The 20,442-nt window shown below is 42.3% G+C and overlaps 1 protein-coding gene across 7 annotated transcripts in view; it reads left to right on the top strand.

Annotated features, from left to right (window-relative positions):
- DAZAP1 (DAZ associated protein 1) overlaps positions 1–19,716 on the top strand; it is a 47,993-nt gene extending 28,277 nt beyond the window's left edge. Inside the window, exons 7-13 of one of the 7 annotated variants that reach the window (XM_044269215.1) lie at positions 562–644; positions 2,998–3,151; positions 4,758–4,787; positions 4,892–5,023; positions 5,119–5,292; positions 5,607–5,668; positions 18,730–18,866. In XM_044269215.1, the coding sequence (XP_044125150.1) occupies positions 562–644; positions 2,998–3,151; positions 4,758–4,787; positions 4,892–5,023; positions 5,119–5,292; positions 5,607–5,644 (611 nt within the window). In that variant the 3' untranslated portion in view covers positions 5,645–5,668; positions 18,730–18,866. Of the gene's footprint in view, positions 1–561; positions 645–2,997; positions 3,152–4,757; positions 4,788–4,879; positions 5,024–5,118; positions 5,293–5,606; positions 5,669–18,729 lie in introns of all 7 variants that reach the window. The other 6 variants (XM_044269213.1, XM_044269212.1, XM_044269211.1 and 3 more) reach the window with 6 other exon arrangements.
- Positions 19,717–20,442: the final 726 nt, after the last annotated feature.

Here is a 20,442-nt window from a genome sequence, read left to right as displayed (position 1 = left end):
TTTTGGTTAACTAAAGGGGTTCTGCATTTTTTTTATTTTTTTTTAAACTGATCGGCTGGGGGTCCTACACCGGGGACTCCTGCCGATCAGCTGTTTGAGAAGGCAGCGGCGCTGGCAGTAGTGCCGCTGCCTTTTCGCTGTTTACCGTAGGCCCAGTGATGTCATGACTAGTAACACTGGCCTGGGCGCAGCTAAGCTCCATTCACGTGAACAGAGCTTAGCCCCACCCAGGCCAGTGATACTAGTCGTGACGTCACTGGGCCTGCGGCACTGCCAGCGCCTCTGCCTTCTCAAACAGCTGATCGGCAGGGGTCCCGGGTGTTGGATCCCCGTCAATCAGAGGCTAGATAATCAGTTTAAAAAAAAAAAAACGCAGAATCCCTTTAAGGTCTTCCTGTGGTGCACCTCCACAGTTCTCCTATTGTCTTCATGCTCTCGCTGCTGCAGTTGCTAGAACCTGATCCTGCTGCTGAGGTCTTGGGTTTGCTCCTAATACTGTTCATCATCCTGTTTTGTGTCACAACACCCTGCTACCTTGATTCACTCTTCGTCGTTGGCTAGGTTTTGGATTTATAACTTTCGAGGACGAACAATCAGTGGACCAGGCTGTCAACATGCATTTTCACGACATCATGGGCAAAAAAGTGTGTAGTTGTAGTTTTATTTTACCTTAAGACGAAGCCAAGTCTTGGGCAGCAGTCAATGTCCTTGATGAATTATTGATTTTGTAGGTGGGGAGGCGGGGGCAGCAGTGGTAGCTCAGTTGTGAAGACTAGGTGTGACACTGTTATGAAGAATAGAGGGGTTTTGTTAAATTCGGTGACTGGTGGTTCTCATTTTCTTGCTCCCAAGTCACTGAGCCCTCAAGGACATCTCTGCTGCCTAAGGTTCGGTTTGATGCCACTCCTTCAGATGTCATGGGTGTTTCAAATTTCTATGGGAGTAGGAATTGAATAAATGCATTTATCACCATAATAATCTGCATTTGGCAATCATGAGACTTCTTGAAGGACTGGTTGCTGTTACTGTTTCATTACTGGGTCACTTACTGTGAATCTTTGGTACAGAAACCATATTCTCAGTAGTTTAACCATTCCGCAGTAAAGTGATCTGTTCATACTGTGTTGTCATGTCTGGGAGGATGTCAAGGGGTTGCCAGTAATTTTGCATAAGTAGAATTAAAAGATTGCAATCGTCCACATTTAGTTAATGGTTAGAAGAGTTCTGTGTAGGAGAGAGAACCTTAGCTCAGCTAATGGTGCCACATGGTTGCAGTGTATCTGCCGACGGGCTATCCGCAGAACTGAACCTTGTTAAATGCAAAGTTCCATATTTATAAAACTGGCTTAAAAACCTAAGTCTCTGATGTCCAGACTGACTGGCTGGTACGTTTTAATGGTGGACAGCATCATGATAGGTTAGCACACTGGCTGGACTGAGTGAGTAGGAAACTTTTCTAATCCTCGTTCCTTTTATGTCATACTCTTGCTAGGCAGTCTGAACACCAGGATCCAGCAAATGGCAATTATTTAGGACTGAATGGTCTCTTGTATGGAATTGTCAAGTACAAGGGAAAGGCTAGATCAAATGTAGTGTTAAGATGGTGTCTCATACCCAGTAGTCTATATCTATATTATGTCTATAGCAAAGTACAGTCGATATAGGAGCTGAAATACAACGCTCCAAAAATGAAGCTGGGTGAAGAGCAGGCTAGTGCGATGGATCTTAACAACACAGTATGAAGAATATGCTTCTTATTGACCAAACTGTCCATTTTGTATTACTGCATGTTTTGTTTACTTTTTTGTTAGATATAGTGTAAGATTCTCTTACCACATCCATTCCCTCTGACATTATTTGCGAGTTAATTAAATTGAGATTCTTAAAGCGTTAGCCTGGGGAAGGTAAGTCTTTATCTTCCATTAGCTACTTTTGAAGCAGCCAATCAGCAGCCTCTGTAGCAGCGGCCTTGCCCCCTGAGATTGTCAGATGTGAGGGGAGCCTAGACTACTGCTCACACGAAGTACACCACTCTGGTGAACGGCAATACAAAACTGTCCTGACATGGCCCTACAGTCCGGATGAGAGCATTGCTTTCTTGCTTTTTTTTTTTCAATTTAAAGTATACCTAATTGTTCACTTAATTTTTTTTCAAAGTGTTAGAAATGGGCTAAAAATAATTTTTGTAATGTAGTTTATTAATTTTATCACAAAAACAATCCCCTGAAATTCCTGCCTCTACCGCGCATAGAGAATTTATACAGTGTAAAAATATTTAATGTTCTGCAATGAGCACTGTCTGGACAAGAGCACATCCTCCTCCTCCTCCTGTCTGTGCCCTCTGATGAAAACTCTCATAGAATATGGGTGTAGGATGCCCTGCAGACATTTCAGCGGCGCACAGCGTGGACAGTGCAAGGTCTTTGCCAGTCCTTACTGCTCACTGCATAGAACATGGGGCAGTGTAGCATGCACCCATGTTCTGACGGCTTTCAGTGGAGGGCACATGCAAGAAAAGGGAGATGTGCTTTCATCCTATCAGCTCATAGAAGTATCCATAGACTGAAACATGGCTGCAGTGTACGGATTCTCTGTGCGCTGTAGTGAATAGCGCTTTAGAAGGCAGCAACTTCGGGGGCTTCTTTTTGTGATTTAAAATGAGAAAATCAATAAATAAACTATATTAGAAAAATGATTTTGCCAATTTCTAACATTTTGAAAAATATAAGGGAACCTTTTGGTACAAGTTAAGAACTATATTAAGAATCCCTAGTTGTCCACATAGAGTAAGAAATATGAATATTTATATATATCTATATATAGATGCTTTATACTGTACATGTCAAGTTTTTCCGAGACCCATATAGAGTCCTTAATATAATTAAAGTTAAGTATTAGAATGCTAAGCTTACTTAGAAATATAACTCTGGGTGTAGTGGGTGGGGAGTGGGCAGTAACCACTGAGCTATTTTCTGACCAGTTTCCGTCTTTATTTAGGTGGAAGTGAAACGCGCTGAGCCTCGTGATAGTAAAAGCCAATCTCCAGGAGCTGCAGGTTCTAACCAGTGGGGAAGTAGAGGAATGCAGAATGCTGCCAATGGATGGACAGGACAGCCTGCTGCCACATGGCCACAAAGCTACAGCCCCCAAGGTAAGATTGACTGCTGAGTAGAATTGTGGGGACCTGCCTGCTCGAGCTGTGTGCCATGACTCCAGCAGTGCCGCCTCAGACTACTGAATGTCGCCCTGGATATGGCAGAAAAAAATAAACTATTATGTATCGTACCTATGTGAAGTCTTTCCATTCAGCGATTGTCTGCCACAATACCCAAATAGTGGAGCCTGCAGTCGGTCTCTGTCTCTACTAGCACCTTCATTCACACCCCTTATTACATAGCAGAGACCGCTTGCTTAGGAACGGTGCAAATACATGTGCATTAATCTACTCCATAGTTCTGGATTTCTAGACTAAGGGCCCATTCACACATCTGTGTGTGTGTGTTTTGCTGAACCCCTTTAATAGAAAATGCCTATTCTTGTCCGCAATTCTGAGACGAGAATACCCCTTTAAAGAGGACCTGTAATAATTCTGGAGCATTTGTTATGACTTTGTCATTCCTTCTAGAAGTTATGAGAGGAAACACTAGCAATTTGCAGTGAAGGTCCACATGGGTCTTACTAGTTGGGGGGAGGGGGGGGGGCAGTACTGATTGGATAGTGTCAGACTGTGCAGGTACACCCCCCTGACTGGTAATGCCCATCTGGACCTTGATTGGAAACTGCTGGTAATTTCTTCATAGATGCTGTAGAATTATCATTACATCAGGAATGCGTGTAGTTACTGAAACAGACGTGTCAGGAGAGTGGCGACAGGTCCTCTTTAAATGTCCAATTAACCTCTATTCACTTGTGTGAAAACTCTTCACAACCCAAAGAATAGTGGAGGCAGAGGGAGGTTTTATAAAAGATGTAGGTCATCTGTTTTTCTGCAATCGGCATCATGTCAGATCCTTTGCTGCCATTTTCCTCAGTGTTTAAAAAAAATGAGCACATTTATTTTTGAATAATGTGAACATGGCGTAGGCTGAACTTTAGAGGTTATATAATTCAGATTACTTGGACTACAAGATGCAGTTTTTTAGCAAGGACAGGTGTGCAGTCAGGGTGTTCCAGCAGTGCCAGACTTCCCTGACCTGCTTTTTTACTGATCCGGAAGAGCGCTGCGTCTGCACATTTCTCCCTCTTCCTGTCTGACACTGATATTATTAGTCCTAATAGTATTCTCTTACTTCACCCAAATTTGACCATGTAAAATGGATGGTGTTCTTTAAGCCCTTAGTATTAACTTGTTGTCCTGTTCTAGCATTTTTGGCAGGATTTCTTGGGCCAACATATAACCTGCAATTGTCAAAGCTTGTTTGGTAGCAGCTAGCTAGCAGGAGCCAATAACCATAAAGACACATGACTCTGTATATCGGCTGTAGTCCAAGAATAGTAGGATGTGTTTAAATTAAGACTATTTGCAAGGATTCCCCCCTATTTTTTTTCTTAATGTTTACAACGCTAATTTACTGGGCATTAAGAGTTGTCCAGATTGTTCGGGTGAAACGGCATGTGGTGAACCTTTCTGGGTGCATTGGCACCACTAAGAACCACTCTGGCCTTTATTATGTTTCTGCTATAGGTATATTGAGAGATTTACTACATGGAAGTTGTGTTACTTGGTCTAATGTGCTTGTAAACTGTTTTGTCTTTAGGTATGTGGATGCCAGCTGGGCAGACAATTGGTGAGTTACTGGCCATATGTCTTTGTAACTACTCTATTACTCAGGGGCAGTTCACTTCAATATCTCCTACTTTTTGGTTCTTCCTAATGTAGTCTTCTCCACAGGCGGTTATGGGCCTCCTGCAGGCCGGGGTGCTGCTCCTCCACCTCCGCCTTTTTCCTTCCTAGTGTCAGCACCACAAGGAGGATTTCCTGCACAAGGCTTTCCCCCAGGGTATGCAACACCACCTCCATTTGGTAAGAAATACCTTTATATAGACCTATTTAACTCAAGCTCTTCTAATAGAACTAATCCCCAGCTATCCCTATATATTTTTAATATGTTATTGCAGGCTATGGCTATGGCCCACCCCCTCCCCCTCCTGATCAGTTCGTCACATCAGGAGTTCCAACGTCACCTGGAACTCCCGGAGCAGCGCCATTGGCGTTCCCTCCACAAGGGCAATCAGCTCAGGATCTCAGTAAACCCCCTGGTGGTCAGCAAGACTTTGCTTTTAGCCAGTTTGGTAAGTGGTGTCCTTGTGCAAGTTTTGTCCCACTATGTCATTTGAGGGTGCCTGGGAGGGGGGGTTCAAAGTCTTTAGAAATATGTCCCATTGACCTACTGACTGGAATGTTCAGTGTCTCTACAAAGTAATGGTAATCTCCTTGCATCTTCATATGAAATCCACACTCCCATGTCCCATCCAGTGGACCTCTGTGTCTAACCTTGCCATGCACAAACATGCCTATTGCCTGGCTGGGTGGGATGTCAGGTTGGGGTAGTAGTGCATGCCTTAACCCTCCCACTTAAAAAGCCTGAAGAAATCACTCTTTCCAGGAAATGCCTGCTTTGTGAAATTGTCCGAGTGGATTTGAGCTCACTGTGAAGGACATAAAAAGGTAAGAAATGGTAGGTAGAGTTAGATCCTCCATCTCAATTTCGGAGGCCAGTTCCAGTCAGTTTGTGATACTGATATTTTTGGACATCTACAGCTTTGTCCCTTCTCACACAGGTTTTTTTTCTTTTTTTTTTTTTTTAAGTTTATACCCTTTGCATAAAATCAGACCATAATATTTGTTTACAGAGTTACTTTTTACATTTTTTCATTTTAAAATGGCTTCTTATAAATAGCTGCTATCCGTATAATGCCTTTTAACTATGGTAGCTTAGGTATCAGATTGTCTGCTTCCTGGCACGGGCTCCTCGCTCCATCTCATCCAGGCCTGGGCTGCTCCGCTGGGCTCCCTCGCTATATACATTCAGTTTGACATCGCCTGCAGCCAATCTATGGCTGTGACCAGCTCCTGTCATGACAGCTGGTCACATGACACAAGGGGATCTGGTCACCGCCCAGGCCTGGTCAAACCAGTTGTTTAAACACGGGAGCCCAGTGGAACATTGCAGATCGGGAGGAGAAGAAGCGGTGAGCCAGCCAGCTTCAGGAGGCAGACAATCTTTCCTTTACAGGTCCAGTCAAGTGAGGGGGTTTGTTAAATACCCCCCCCATTTATGCACAACCCCTTTTAACCCTTTCGCTACCAGCGCCGTACATGTACGGCGCTGGTGTGATGTGTAAACATAACACCCGCTCGCATGTGCAGCGGACATCAAAATGGCCGATTTGCCTTTTTTTTTCATTGCCCCCTAAAAAAATGTAATAAAATGTGATCAAAAAGTTATGGGGGTCAGAATATGGTGATGTGAAAAAAAAAAATTGTTTTTAAACTATTTAGACATACAAAATCTATACATATGGGGCATCGTTGTAATTGTACTCACCCAGAGAATGAAGGGCATGGGTCAGTTTTGCCGTAAACCGGTGGAGGGATTGCGTTTTTATTTTTCTTTCAATTCCAAACCCATTTGGATTTTTTTTTTCCCGCTTCCCAATTCATTTTATGCCATAATTAATGGTGGCATTAGAAAGTACAAAATAAGCCCTCATACAGCTATGTGACCGGAAATAAAATAAAATAAAGTTATGGCTCACGGAAAATATGGAAGAAAAAAATGAAAACGAAAAAACCTCCGGTAGCCAAAGGGTTAAATGGGTATTCCTGCACAATTTTATTTATTTAAACAAACCTTATACTCAGGGCAAATCACTGATTAAAAAAAAAAAAGTAAATGTATTTGCCATCACTTGCAAGAACTGAATCACTGAATATGAATGGATTGCTTAAGCACTCAAGCCCTATTTCACCTTAAGGACTTGGCCATTTTTTGCAAATCTGACCAGTGTCACTTTAAGTGCTGATAACTTTAAAACACTTTGACTTATCCAGGCCATTCTGAGATTGTTTTTTTCGTCACATATTGTACTTCATGACACTGGTAAAATGAAGTCAATTTTTTTATTTTTTTGCATAATTAGTTTCTCTACTTCTGTAATACCCCCAAAAATTGTGATGACTTAACAGTCCCCATATGTCTACTTCATGTTTGAATTATTTTGGGAATGATATTTTATTTTTTGGGGATATTACAAGGCTTAGAAGTTAATCTTGAAATCTTTCAGAAATTTACTAAAACCCAATTTTTAGGGACCACTACAGGTCTGAAGTCACGTTGCGAGGCTTACATAATAGAAACCGCCCAAAAATGACCCCATTCTATAAACTACACCCCTCAAGGTATTCAAAACAGATTTTACAAACTTCGTTAACCCTTTAGGTGTTGCACGAGAGTTTTTGGCAAATGGGGATGAAATTTGAGAATTTCATTTTTTTGCCTAATTTTCCATTTTAACCCATTTTTTCCACTAACAAAGCAAGGGTTAACAGCCAAACAAGACTGTATCTTTATTGCCCTGACTCTGCCGTTTACAGAAACACCCCATATGTGGCCTTAAACTACTGTACGGCCACACAGTGGGGCGTAGAGTGAAAGGTGCGCCGTATGGTTTTTGGAAGGCAACCCTAGAGTAGAAACTCCATGAAAGTGACCCAATCTAAGAAACTACACCCCTCAAGGTATTCAAAACTGATTTTACAAACTTTGTTAACCCTTTAGGTGTTGCACAAGATTTAATGAAAAATAGAGAGACAATTTCAAAATTTCACTTTTTTGGCAGATTTTCCTTTTTAATATTTTTTTTCCAGTTACAAAGCAAGGGTTAACAGCCAAACAAAACTCATTATTTATGGCCCTGATTCTGTAGTTTACAGAAACACCCCATATGTGGTCGTAAACTGCTGTTCAGGCACACGGCAGGGCGCAGAAGGAAAGGAATGCCATACGGTTTTTGGAAGGCAGATTTTGCTGGACTGGTTTTTTGACACCATGTCCCATTTGAAGCCCCCCTGATGCACCCCTAGAGTAGAAACTCTAAAAAAGTTACCCCATTTTAGAAAGTACGGAATAGGATGGCAGTTTTGTTGGTACTAGTTTAGGGTACATATGATTTTTGGTTGCTCTATATTACACTTTTTGTGCGGCAAGGTAACAAATAGCTTTTTTTGGCACGTTTTATTTTGTTATTTACAACATTCATCTGACAGGTTAGATCATGTGGTAATTTTATAGAGCAGGTTGTCACGGACGTGGCGATACCTAATATGTATACAATTTTTTTATTTATGTAAGTTTTATACAATAACTTAATTTTTAAAACCCCAAAAAGTTTTAGTGTCTCCATAGTCTAGGAGCCATAGTTTTTTCAGTTTTTGGGCAATTATCTTGAGTAGGGTCTCATTTTTTGCGGGATGAGATGACTGTTTGATTGGCACTCTTTTGGGGTGCATATGACTTTTTGATCGCTTGCTATTACACTTTTTGTGACGCAAGATGACAAAAAATGGCGACTCTGGGCTCACTGAGCTGCTGCCCTCCATATGCTCTCACAAAAAGGCAACACTGTCTCTATCCGATCTTGCATCTGGGTAACGTACTCAATGACACTTTTATGTGGAGTGGGTTGTTCCCACGGCTCTTTGGCCATGTCCAAAAGACCGCGAGGGTGGCTGCCATATAGCAGTTCGAAGGGTGAGAACCCAGTAGAGGCCTTGGGTACCTCTCTCACTGCGAACATGAGGTAGGGCAGAAGGAGGTCCCAGTCCTTCCCATCTTTAGACACTACCTTTTTTAACATATATATATTTTTTTAATGTTTGGTTAACCCGTTCTACCAGACCGCCCGATTGCGGATGTAAACGGACGTCTGTAGTTTTATGTGCAGCAACATAGTTTCCTCATCTTGGACATAAAAGGGGTCCCTTGGTCGGTCAGAACCTCTTTTTTAGGTAGTACCACTCGGTAAAACATCTCCTTTAGCTATGAGTTTGGCCGAGGTATGTTGCAGTGGCACCTCCTCTGGGTACCGAGTAGTGTACTCTAGAATGACTAAGATGTGTTGATGCCCTCTGGCGGACTTCGTTACTGGGCCTATGAGGTCCATAGCTTTTTAGTCAAACGGTACTTCGGTAATCGGGAGAGGTACTAGGCGTCTATGGAAATGTGGTTGGGGGCTAGTTATCTGGCAGGTTGGGCAAGACTTAAAAAAAAACTCTTCCACTTCTTTGAATATGCTGGGCCAGTAAAACCGCTGTAGAATACGTTCCTGAGTTTTCTGCAGCCCCAGGTGACCCCCGAGAATGTGTTCGTGGGCTAGATCTAACACAAGCTTGCGATGAGCCTTGGGGACCACCAACTCTTCAATAGGCTCACCCTGTAGCTGGTTAACCCGATAAAACATATCCTGATGAACCACAAAATGGAGAAACACTGACTCTGCTCTAGGTTGTTGTGATTCATCATCTACTATTAACACAATAGGTGCGGGATAGGGTTGGGTCCTGACGTTGGGCATTGAGGTCTGCTAATTCAGGACCTGGCGGCAAGCCCTCCACGTCTCCCACCATCACACTTAGCGGGGTTGTCTCCCCCCTCTTCCACCGAAGTGGCGGTCACCCCTACCACTGGCCCTTCGGTCTCAGGTTCCCAGGGTTCTGATCTTCCCCCTGAGCTGGTCCTCTGCTAGGGTTACCCTTGTCTCATGGGTATCAGTCACTTTCATAGCAGGCCACAGTGCCGGGAAACACGGGAAGTCTCTCACTATAAGTTCATAATGTAGATTTGGGGCGACGGCCACATCGTGGGTCCATCTTCCGGCCACTGTGGTTAGAGATACCAGCGCGGTGGGGTCGTCTTTTAAGTCTCCGAGGATGCACATCACCCCGACTTTCCGGCCAGTATACTCAGTGGACCGCACCAGGGTAGCCCTTACTAGGGTCTCCCTGAGTCCAGCAGAACCACTGCCGGAGTGTCTCCCACTTCTACCTGGCACAAATGATCTGGGGTACCCGTTGGGCACAGCCTCCTGGCATATAGCGACTGACAGTAGCCATAGTTAGTGTCCATGGGCTCAACCTGATGGGGACAGTCTTTCTGGTAGTCGGCCGCTTGATCGTCCAGCATGACAAAATACACCCGCTGGGAATCTGATGCGAGGAACGGAGCGACGACCTCAGCCCACTGGTCATGAAGTAGCTTTTCCCTGATGGCCACTTTCTTGTATGTCGCCAGGTAGGTTTCAATGTCGTCTGTGGGGGTCATCTTGGGAATCCCGGCACGGACTGCTTTCCAGTCATCGTGGACACTCAAGGTTTCTCCTGCTGTCTGCAAAGCCATCACGTGTTGTAGCAGCAACTGGTTAGTCTCCTGCTGCTGCTTATTAGCCTTGCGTTGCTGCAGGTTTCTCTCTCGCTGATTAGCCTCCATGAGGGCCTTTACAACAGCCTTTATTTTGTTGCGGGGCTCTGGTTGTAATACAGCTGGTTTAATGTAGGACATACAACCGTGCCTGAAAAAAATGCAGAACCCAAAAATATCTGTGTTCACGCCAGCCTCACTGCTCTTGCCCGCATCCTCCACAAATTGGGGGGTTTCGCGCTGGTAGACAGGATTAGCGGACGCAGTATAGAGGCAACAACAAGTTCTTTGGATCAAATGGTTCAGTGTTTTATTCACACTTCAGGCAAGTGACAAAACAAGCAGTTATAAACAAGCAAAAAGTCACCTTGCAGTGTTGGTTGTAATTCACACCATGCAGCAATTCTGCCTCAGTCCTTAAGCATAGCAGCACCAACCTGTTCAAATGCCAAACGGGTAGCAAGCCTTCATCCAGACACAAGGATCCCTAATCTCAACACAGAGACCTCACTTCTGAGCCCAGCTGCCTATTTAAGGGCAGCCAGGTGCTGCCAAAACCCGCACCGACACTTAAAATGCTGTCCGGTATTTGACCTCACCGGCTGTAAATCAGCCCAGCAGCACATTCTGGGAGGAAAATACCTGTTTTCTCAGACCAAACCTCCCACTGTGTCACATAAGGTAAAACACAGCAGTGGCTAAGGCCAGGTATAATCGGATTCTTAGCATTTTTTTTTTAATTTAACTCCCTGCACTTAAAATGCAGGACAGGCCCACAATACCAATGATTGATTGTTTTATACACAATGAGGTCTCATGCACATAGTGAAATTACTGTTCAGCACATACTGTACGTGTATGGGACCTTACTATATCTCATTTGTCTCCACTTTCTTTAGGAATGACACAAATTGTCACATTATCAAATGCTATGTTATACAAAGATACACAGAGCCTGCACTAGCAGTACAAAGCCGTAGGATATTTTGTTTTTATTTGTAAGACCTTAGAGCCAACTGAAAAATAAGTAGTAACCTCAAAAGAAAATGGATATAAAATGCTGCACCTTTGTTATGTATTTGTGTATATACTCAATATTCCTGAAAGCTGGAGCTTCACTTTAAAAGAGCAGGTAACATTATGTTAATATAATATGTGAGGGTACTTTCACACTTGCAGTGTTTGATTCCGGCAGGCAGTTCAGTTGCCTGAACTGCCTGCCTGATCAGGAAGACTGTATGCAAACGCATGTCATTTGCAGACTGATCAGGATCGTGATCATTACACTGGAAAAACGGATCCGGTATTTATTATTTTTCACATTTTTAAAGGTCTGCTTATGCGCAGACCTGGAAACTAGATCAGTTTTACCGGAACACTTGATACCGCATCCGGCATTAATACATTTCAGTGGAAATTAATGCCGGATCCGTCATTCAGGTAGGTTTTCCGGAATTTTGGCCGGAGAAAATACCGCAGCATGCTGCGGTATTTTCTCCATCCAAATACCGTAAAAGTGACTGAACTGAAGACATCCTGCTGCATACTGATCAGATTGCTTTCCATTTAGAATGCATTGGGACAAAACTGTTCAGTTTTTTTCCAGTATTGAGCCCCTAGGATAGAACTTAATACCAGAAAACTAACGTTTGTGTGAAAGTACCCTGAGAGTATGATTTTGGCTGATCCCTGATGTAGTTGGTTGTCTATATATGTAAAAGAAACCAGCACTGGTATCAACTTCACTTTACAGTTGGTGACTATTGTAACTATTGGTTACTATATTGTACCCCATGTCCACTTCCTTCAATGTTAACAGTTATTTTTTTATATGTTTATTTTTTTTATATGTTGAATCACGTTTTTGCCCACAAAGTTATTGCCATTGAAGCTTGCAAGAAAAAAAAAAACTTCACATTTGTATTGGTTTATTTCTATTTAAAGGGGTTCTCCGGGTTCAGCCCTAAGTTATTCTTTTCCAGGCTTCACATCACTATGCTAAGCAGAGACTCCTGCCTAGCAGTGAGGCCGGTGATGTCACCGACACAGATGTGTGGTCTATAGCACTGAGCTAGGGTGTTTTGGAGGTGGCTACTATGCTACTTTGCATAGTACCTGCCTAAGAAAGAGTCTCTGGCAGTGCTATAGACCACACATTTGTGCCAGTAACATCACCGGCCTCACTGCTAGGCAGGAGTCTCTGCTTAGCCGTCACCAGCTTGCAATGCAGTGTGAAAAGGGGAGTTCTGCTCATATATAGTAAAAGAATAAAGAGCTTATATCTGGGATTATGGGAATGAGAAAAAAAATTGAATGCCAGAGGAAGATCTTCGTTTTTCAAGGATCCTTCTTAGTTTTTAGCCTGCGGGGAAAAAAAAAGATACAGCTTTGTGCATCTGACGTAAAATATATATATATATATATATATATATATATATATATATATATATATATATATATATATATATATATATTAAATCTAAATAGGCCCAAATTTAATATATAATATATATATATATATATATATATATATATATATATTTTTTTTTAAATCTAAATAGGCCCAAATTTAATATATAATATAATCAGTCATAGCTACAGCTCCACTAGAAAACAGGGTATATAGTCTCCTTGGCAAGTCTCTGAGCATTGCCAAGGAGAATCCATCTTCAGTGCTTACCCCTGATGGGACACTTACTATCTTCCTGTATGCTTACTATCCAGACTAAGTGCAGCACTCCCAAGCCTCGTTCTATCTTCTCAATGTGTTTAGTGCTGGGAAGATAGCTATAGAATTGTGGTAGCAGGGTTCAGCACTGGCATCAGTTCAGATAGGCAGGGCTAGTTGGGGCACATGTAAAGGGGCTGGGCAGTTAGAACACTAAAGATGGGCTCTTCTAAGGCCCTATTCACACCATAGGGCCACCGTACCAGTGTTACGGACCGCAAACCGCGGACCTTAACACACAGGCACCGGCCATGTGACCTTCGTATCGCAGTGTGCACCCACTGACTCAAATGATTCCACGATCTGCAAGATACAGAAACACAGGATATGTCCTATCTTGTGGAGCGGAGGCATGGACCGAGAACCCATTCTGTGGGCTTCCAGGTTTGTGCCTACACTCTGCAAATGTTTCACAAGCCTGTCTTTACAGTATCTTAAAAATAAACCGAAATGACAGTTACACTTTATGGCAAAATTAGAGCCATATGTTACATGTGGTCTTGACAGATTTTTTTTTTTTATTATTAACTTGCATTGTTCTGTAAATTGTTATGAATTTTCATGACTGAATTTCCTACCAAAAGCTGCATCAGTTTTGCCATGTGGGAACTTAAATGACCAGTGGTCCCTGTAGCCAACCCTGGATCACTTACAAACCCTTGTAACCACCCTTGTACTAACACCTAGTGACTGCAGCCAGAATTGGGATATTTATATGCAGTTGTTTGTGTGCTTGATCAGTAAAATTGAACTCTGGACGTTGCAAAAAAATATAAAAAAAAATAAAATATATATATATATATATATATATATATATATATATATATATATATATATATATATATATATATATATATATATACACACACATAATGTTAAAGGGACACTGACAGGCCCCAAAAGCATATTTAGGTATATATATGACAGTACAGGTTATATAAAGTGTATTAGACTCATCTAAGTATCCCCCCTGTCCACCTTATAAATACAGTAAAAAGTTTTATAACCTGCTTTCATCGTGTTAAATCTGCCCAAGGGGCGGTGTTTCATCTCAACTTGCGCCCAGCCAGCCTCGCCACAACTGCCGTTTGAAGCGCAGCCCAGCTAATCAATATTCACGTCGCTGGGCGGCTACTAGTGTCCCTGGCCATCTTCAGCGCATGCGCCCGGCACCCTCACTGGCGCCTGCGCACAGTCTGATTCCCAGAGGCCGATGCAGCCTCTGCTTAATGCGCATGCGCCGGGCACAGCAGCGCTTCAGAGTAGCCGCCCAGCGAAGTGAATATTGATTAGCTGGGCGGCGCTTCAAACGGCAGTTGTGGCGAGGCTGGCTGGGCGCAAGTTGAGATCTAACACCGCCCCTTGGGCAGATTGAACACGATGAAAGCAGGTTATAAAACGTATTTTTACTGTATTTATAAGGTGGACAGGGGGGATACTTAGATGATTCTAATACACTTTATATGACCTGTACTGTCATATATATACCTAAATATGCTTTTTTGGGCCTGTCAGTGTCCCTTTAAGCCTTTAAATAAAAAAATCATAACTAAATGCATACATAAAAATGTCCCACATTAATTAATTTCTTGCAGTCAAAAAAGGAGCCCTTTCCACTCAGCCTCCTCCTCCTCCTCCTCCTCCTTTTGGAGACTAGTTGGTTTCAGCAGTGACCACTAGCATAATGTGGAGAAAGGGGCGGGGCTTAGACCACGTTGAATATAATGGTCATGGCAATGATAAATAGACCTGAAGTGAGAAATAAGTGCAGCTCCATGAGATAAATTGCACCTGGGATTACTTTGTGTAGTTTGTTTTGGGCGACTGTGGCTATATACACTGCCTGTGTCGTCCGTGTCGTCCGTCTCACCCCCCCCCCCCCCCCCCCCCCCCCCCAAAAAAAAAAAAAAAAAAAAAAAGTCGGCACCTGGATTTAACTAAGCAAATGGTTATGCGCCTCCTATTGGATAATTACTGCATGGGCGATTATCTGGCAACAAGTTATTTAACCCCAACTGGTTCAATGAGTTGCTTCTCATTTCTTAAACAACCATGTCGAAGAAGGGTCAATCATTGGCATGCATCAAGCAAGAAAGCAGAAAACACCTAAGGAGATTGCAGAAACTACTAAAATAGGGTTAAGAACTATCCAACGCATTATTAAAAATGGAAGGATAGTGGGGACCCATCATATTTGAGGAAGAAATGTGGTGGGGGAAAAAATCCTGAATGATCGTGATCGGCGATCACTTAAACGTTTGAAATCAAATCGAAGAAAAATAGCAGAACAATGCTATGTTTAATAGTGAAAGTAAGAGCATTTCCATATGCACAATGCAAAGGGAACTCAAGGGATTGGGACTGAACAGCTGTGTAGCCGTAAGAAAACCACTAATCAATGAGGCAAACCAGAAAAAAGGCTTCAATCTGCTAGGAAGCATAAAGACTGGACTCCCTAGGTAGGGAGCATAAAGATTGGACTCTGGAGCAATGGAAGAAGGTCATGTGGTCTGATGAGTCCAGATTTACCCTGTTCCAGAGCGATGAGCGCATCAGGGTAAGAAGAGAGGCAGATGAAGTGATGCACCCATCATGCCTAGTGTCTACTGTACAAGCCTGTGGGGGCAGTGCTATGATCTGGGGTTCCTGCAGTTGGTCAGGTCTAGCTTCAGCAACAGTATGTGCTCCATGAATGAGGTCAGCTGACCACCTGAACATACTGACCAGGCTATTCCATCAATGGATTTTTTCTTCCCTGATGGCACAATCCAAGATGACAATGCCAGGATTCATCGGGCTCAAATTGTGAAAGAGTGGTTCAGGGAGCATGAGACATCATTTTCACACATGGATTGGCCACCACAGAGTCCAGACCTTAACCCCATTGAGAATCTTTGGGATGTTCTGGAGAAGGCTTTGCGCAGCAGTCACTCTACCATCATAAATACAAGATCTTGGTGAAAAATTAATGCAACACTGGATGGAAATCTTGTGACATTGCAGAAGCTTATCGAAACAATGCTACAGCGAATGCGTGCCGTAATCAAAGCTTTTGTGGCAACTTTTTTTTGTGGACGGACAGGCAGTGTTATATGTTCAGTTTTTTTATGTTCCTGAAAGGCAACATTGCATAGTTATGGCAGGGGGAGATTTATCTAGATAGATTTAGGATCCTGCAGATCTCTTTCAGCTCCATGTGGTTTGTTACCCAGCTACCTAGCTATGCTCCAGTATGAAAGAGGTATCATTGCATAGTTAGGCAGATATCATAGTTAGTGCATATTACAGCTCCACAGGGATTCTGACCCAACAATCCCAGGCTCTTTATATTAAAGGGAGTCTATCACCGGCGACCTCCTATCCAAATGTTTGCATAGACACATAGGTGTGGTGTTTTTTCTTATTTTGATCTGAGGCATCATTCCTGAGTTATGATCCTTTTTCTTAATATGTAAACTAGGCCTTTGGTGCAATGAGGGCATCACCGTTGCTCTTGTTGCAACCAAGCTCTGCTCCTCTTTCTGTGGCCGGCGCCTCCCTTGCTGCTTTGATGGGGGCAGGCAGTGGCAAAGCAGCCAGGGTGGGCTGACCACAGAAGTGGTGCTTGGGTGCAACAGCAGCTGTGGCACCAAAGGACAAATTTGTATATTAAGAAAAGGATCATTACTAAAGGATAGAGCCTCGCATCAACAAACAAAAAAAAAAACTATTTTGTTCAGGTGAACCACAGCTAAGTGTCTATAAATACAGGGATACACATTTTTCCCTGACTCCATACCAGCTAGTGCTTGGATTATTTTGAGACAGAAATTCACACCAGAATTTAGGTGCAATATATTGCATCTTAGGCCATGCCCTCTTTTTAGGCTCAAATTTTCTCTACTCTTAGGTGCACCCAATTACACCTCTTTTTTGGTGCAATTTACTATGAACCCTAGGTGTGCTCACATTAGTATATGTGGACCATTGTGTGTAGTATATTATCAGGACAACATTGTCTATGATCACCACGGTTATCAACCAGCCTTCTCAGGACCCCCAACTTCAAGTCAGTTTAGCTATATGGGGAGATTTATCGCTACATAACTAGGCTAATTTGGAATTCAGTAGTCTGGGTAAGATACTTGGCAACCTCTGCAGAGTTGTAGCAGAGGCCAGACTTGGTACATACATTCTTCCATTGTACAATTGTTCTCCCACAGAAATGCCTTCCACTTTGCCACTGAAAGTCTGAGGTACAGCCAGCTGATGCCACTATGCATACTGCTGCTTGGTACTTGTACTACTACTGGTAACTAAGAGATCCCAACCAACAAAATGGCCACATTCCCTGTGGAGACTAAAAGCATGCAGCCTAAATACAGTTCCTACCTCTTAAACATCCTGGGTCATGCTTACTAGCATTATCCAGTGGGGTATTTGGTATAAACCCTTACACGCACCACAATGTAACTGTCATTAGTGTGCTGTAAACGTATGGAGCAGGCTCACAAGCTGAGCCTGCACCACATTTGACAGGTGCCTGCTGTGTATTATATCTCACACCCGACTGCAATGACTGGAGTCGGACACATCTCCAATCCTGGTCTATTAACCACTCATATGTTGGGGTCAATGGCACAGCAACATCTTAGAGGTTAAACAGAAGGGGGAGGCTCCCCCTGTCTTCCAATTGGAGCCCACACAGTGAAATTATGGAGCTTCGATAAGTTGGTATGGCAGCCTGGGACCTTGCAAATAGGGAGCTGGAAAAAAATCCCATAGACTGCAATGATATACTATTGAAGTCAATGGTATAAGCGATCAGAGGATTACATATTCAAGTCCCCTAATGAGACTAAAAATGAAAGTATATAGTTGTTAAATAAATAACACAAATATTAAACATTCAAATCACAAATAGTTAACACGGCTGTGTCCAAAATGTCCAAAAGATTTAAACCTTTGAATGTTTTTTCAAAGGTTTTTTTATTTTAAAAGTAGTAAAACAATAAAAACTATATAAATTTGGTATTGCCATAATTGTGCCTACCGGCAGAATAAGGTCAGTCATTTTTTGCACAGTGTACGCCGTATATTCAAAAACACTGACAGAATTGCGTTTATATTTTTCTATTTTTTTTTTTTACAGTAAATAAGGATAAGTTTTGCCATTAAAAATTCAATCTACTGCGTTAAGAACAATCTCTGTGAGCAGAAAAGTAAAAATGTTTGGGCTTTTGCAAGGCAGGGAGGGGAAATGTGATAGAGATATAGATATATATATATATATATATATATATATATATATATATATATATATATAATTTTTTCATATTCTATATGTCTTAAATGTTTAATGTATTTACTTTCCTTACATTGACATTTAATTTTTTTTGTTGTAAAATTATTTCTTACATTGACATTTTTAAATGATACTCCGAATATGACATATTACTGGTTTCAGCTTCATTTGACTCATGGAGCTTGAAATTTCAAAGAGCTTGGGCAGATAAATGCAAAAAAATAAATAAAAAATCCCAGCCTGCTGAAGACCCTATGCTGATTCTGTGTAACCTAATCCTGTCCATTTATTCATTGTAGGGTATGGACAGGACATGAGTGGGTATGGACAAAGTTTCACGGACGTAAGCCAACAGCCCCAATCTTATACAACAGGACCCACTGCACCAGCATCGGCAGGCCCGGCCGCTGGGGGAAGTGGCGCGGGACGAGGGCAGAATCACAATGTGCAATTCCACCCTTACAGACGTTAACATCAGGGAAGCGTATACACAGAGGAGACTAGAGGATACATCCACCTCTGAACTTGTGACAATCACCTGGTGAAGACACATCCTGCTAGAGACTTTTGGAGATTCTAAGTTTGAAGGAGAAGCTGTGGGTGTTTGGACTACAGTTTTTACATCTTTTTTTGACCCATCAGCACAAATAAAGCCAATGAGTCACTGGTTCCAAACAGGGTTTTGAAAACATCTGCAGCTTTAACAGAACTCTTCAGGTTTATTGGTTCATTTTTGTTTTCCTATTTTTTTGGGGGAAATATTTTTTCTGAGCCTTTGTTTTACCATGCATTGTAAACTTTTATGTTTAAAGATATAAAGTATATACATTTAAAGATTGTGAATTTTTTAAAAGGAAATTTTCTACTATGTATGCAGGTTTATTTTTTAATTTAATTGCAGGGTTTCCGGTGACACTGGAGTTCAGACAACTTTTAACTCCTTGCTTCTGAATATATTTTCCTTAATTTTATTTTGGGGGTTGTGGGTTGTTGAGTGCAATAAGTCAGCATCTCCGAGTTACCCAATGAGTTCCTACTGAGTGTAGTTCTTAATTTTGTTACTTGACATGAGGCAAAGTGCAGGAAACAGCCACCTGCTCAAAAGTCACCTATGTAGAGACTTGATTTATGCCCCGTGGCTGTCGCATCCTTTTTGCAGATATTCCAGGGCAAATGGAGCCATCTCTCGATGTAAATTCCTCAGGCTGAAGGTTTGCAGTGCATTTTGCACTAACTGGTGAATACCTCCTGGTTTGAATAAAGAAAAAAATCCTTTTGGATTAAAACTTGTGGTGTCTTTCATTTAGGTTTTTTAAGTGTAATTCTTACCAGGATCAATAAGATAAAGATAAAAAGCAAGGGTGCCAACATGCATAAAACCTATAGCCTATTTTTTTTTTTTTTTTTTTCTTCTCCCTCTAAGATGCACCTGCCCACAAGACACACCTAAGATTTTAGAGAAGGAAAATAAGAAAAAAATTTCAGCAGACCTCAGCCCAGACCCCCATTGTTCATAAGATCCCCAATCAGACCTCAGATCACAGCCACAATGTGAATCACACACCCCCAGGCAGACCTCAGAACAGACTAAAACAATTAACTTACCTCTCCTGCTCCTCGCCTCTACATTCTTCTAGTTCAGCCTGCCACATGCTGTGACCCGACAAGCACATTGTGAGGTCACAGTGCGCTGGCATCTTCGCACTGCGCAGTCAACAGCACAGTGGGTGGCCAAGGAGCAGGAAGCAGTCTGTACAGAGCCTGGGGAGCGCTGAAGTTGCTGCTTCTCTGTCCCCCTGTACTAATGAGCACTTACATAATGGAATTGCTTATTAGTATTTGCCCCATAAGACGCCACATAAGGGTACGTCTGATAGGGTGAAAAATACAGTACATACATAATTCTTATCTGACCTGTTCTTCTATTCCACATAATCTGTATGAATCCTGTAAGTATTTGTTTTCCCATCTACCATAATTTCTCTTAGACACAGCCATTTGTCACCTTCCTG

This window comes from Bufo gargarizans, chromosome 1 (genome assembly GCF_014858855.1).
Source record: "Bufo gargarizans isolate SCDJY-AF-19 chromosome 1, ASM1485885v1, whole genome shotgun sequence".
Taxonomy (NCBI): Eukaryota; Metazoa; Chordata; class Amphibia; order Anura; family Bufonidae; genus Bufo; species Bufo gargarizans.
This window is presented reverse-complemented; position numbering and strand designations above follow the sequence as displayed.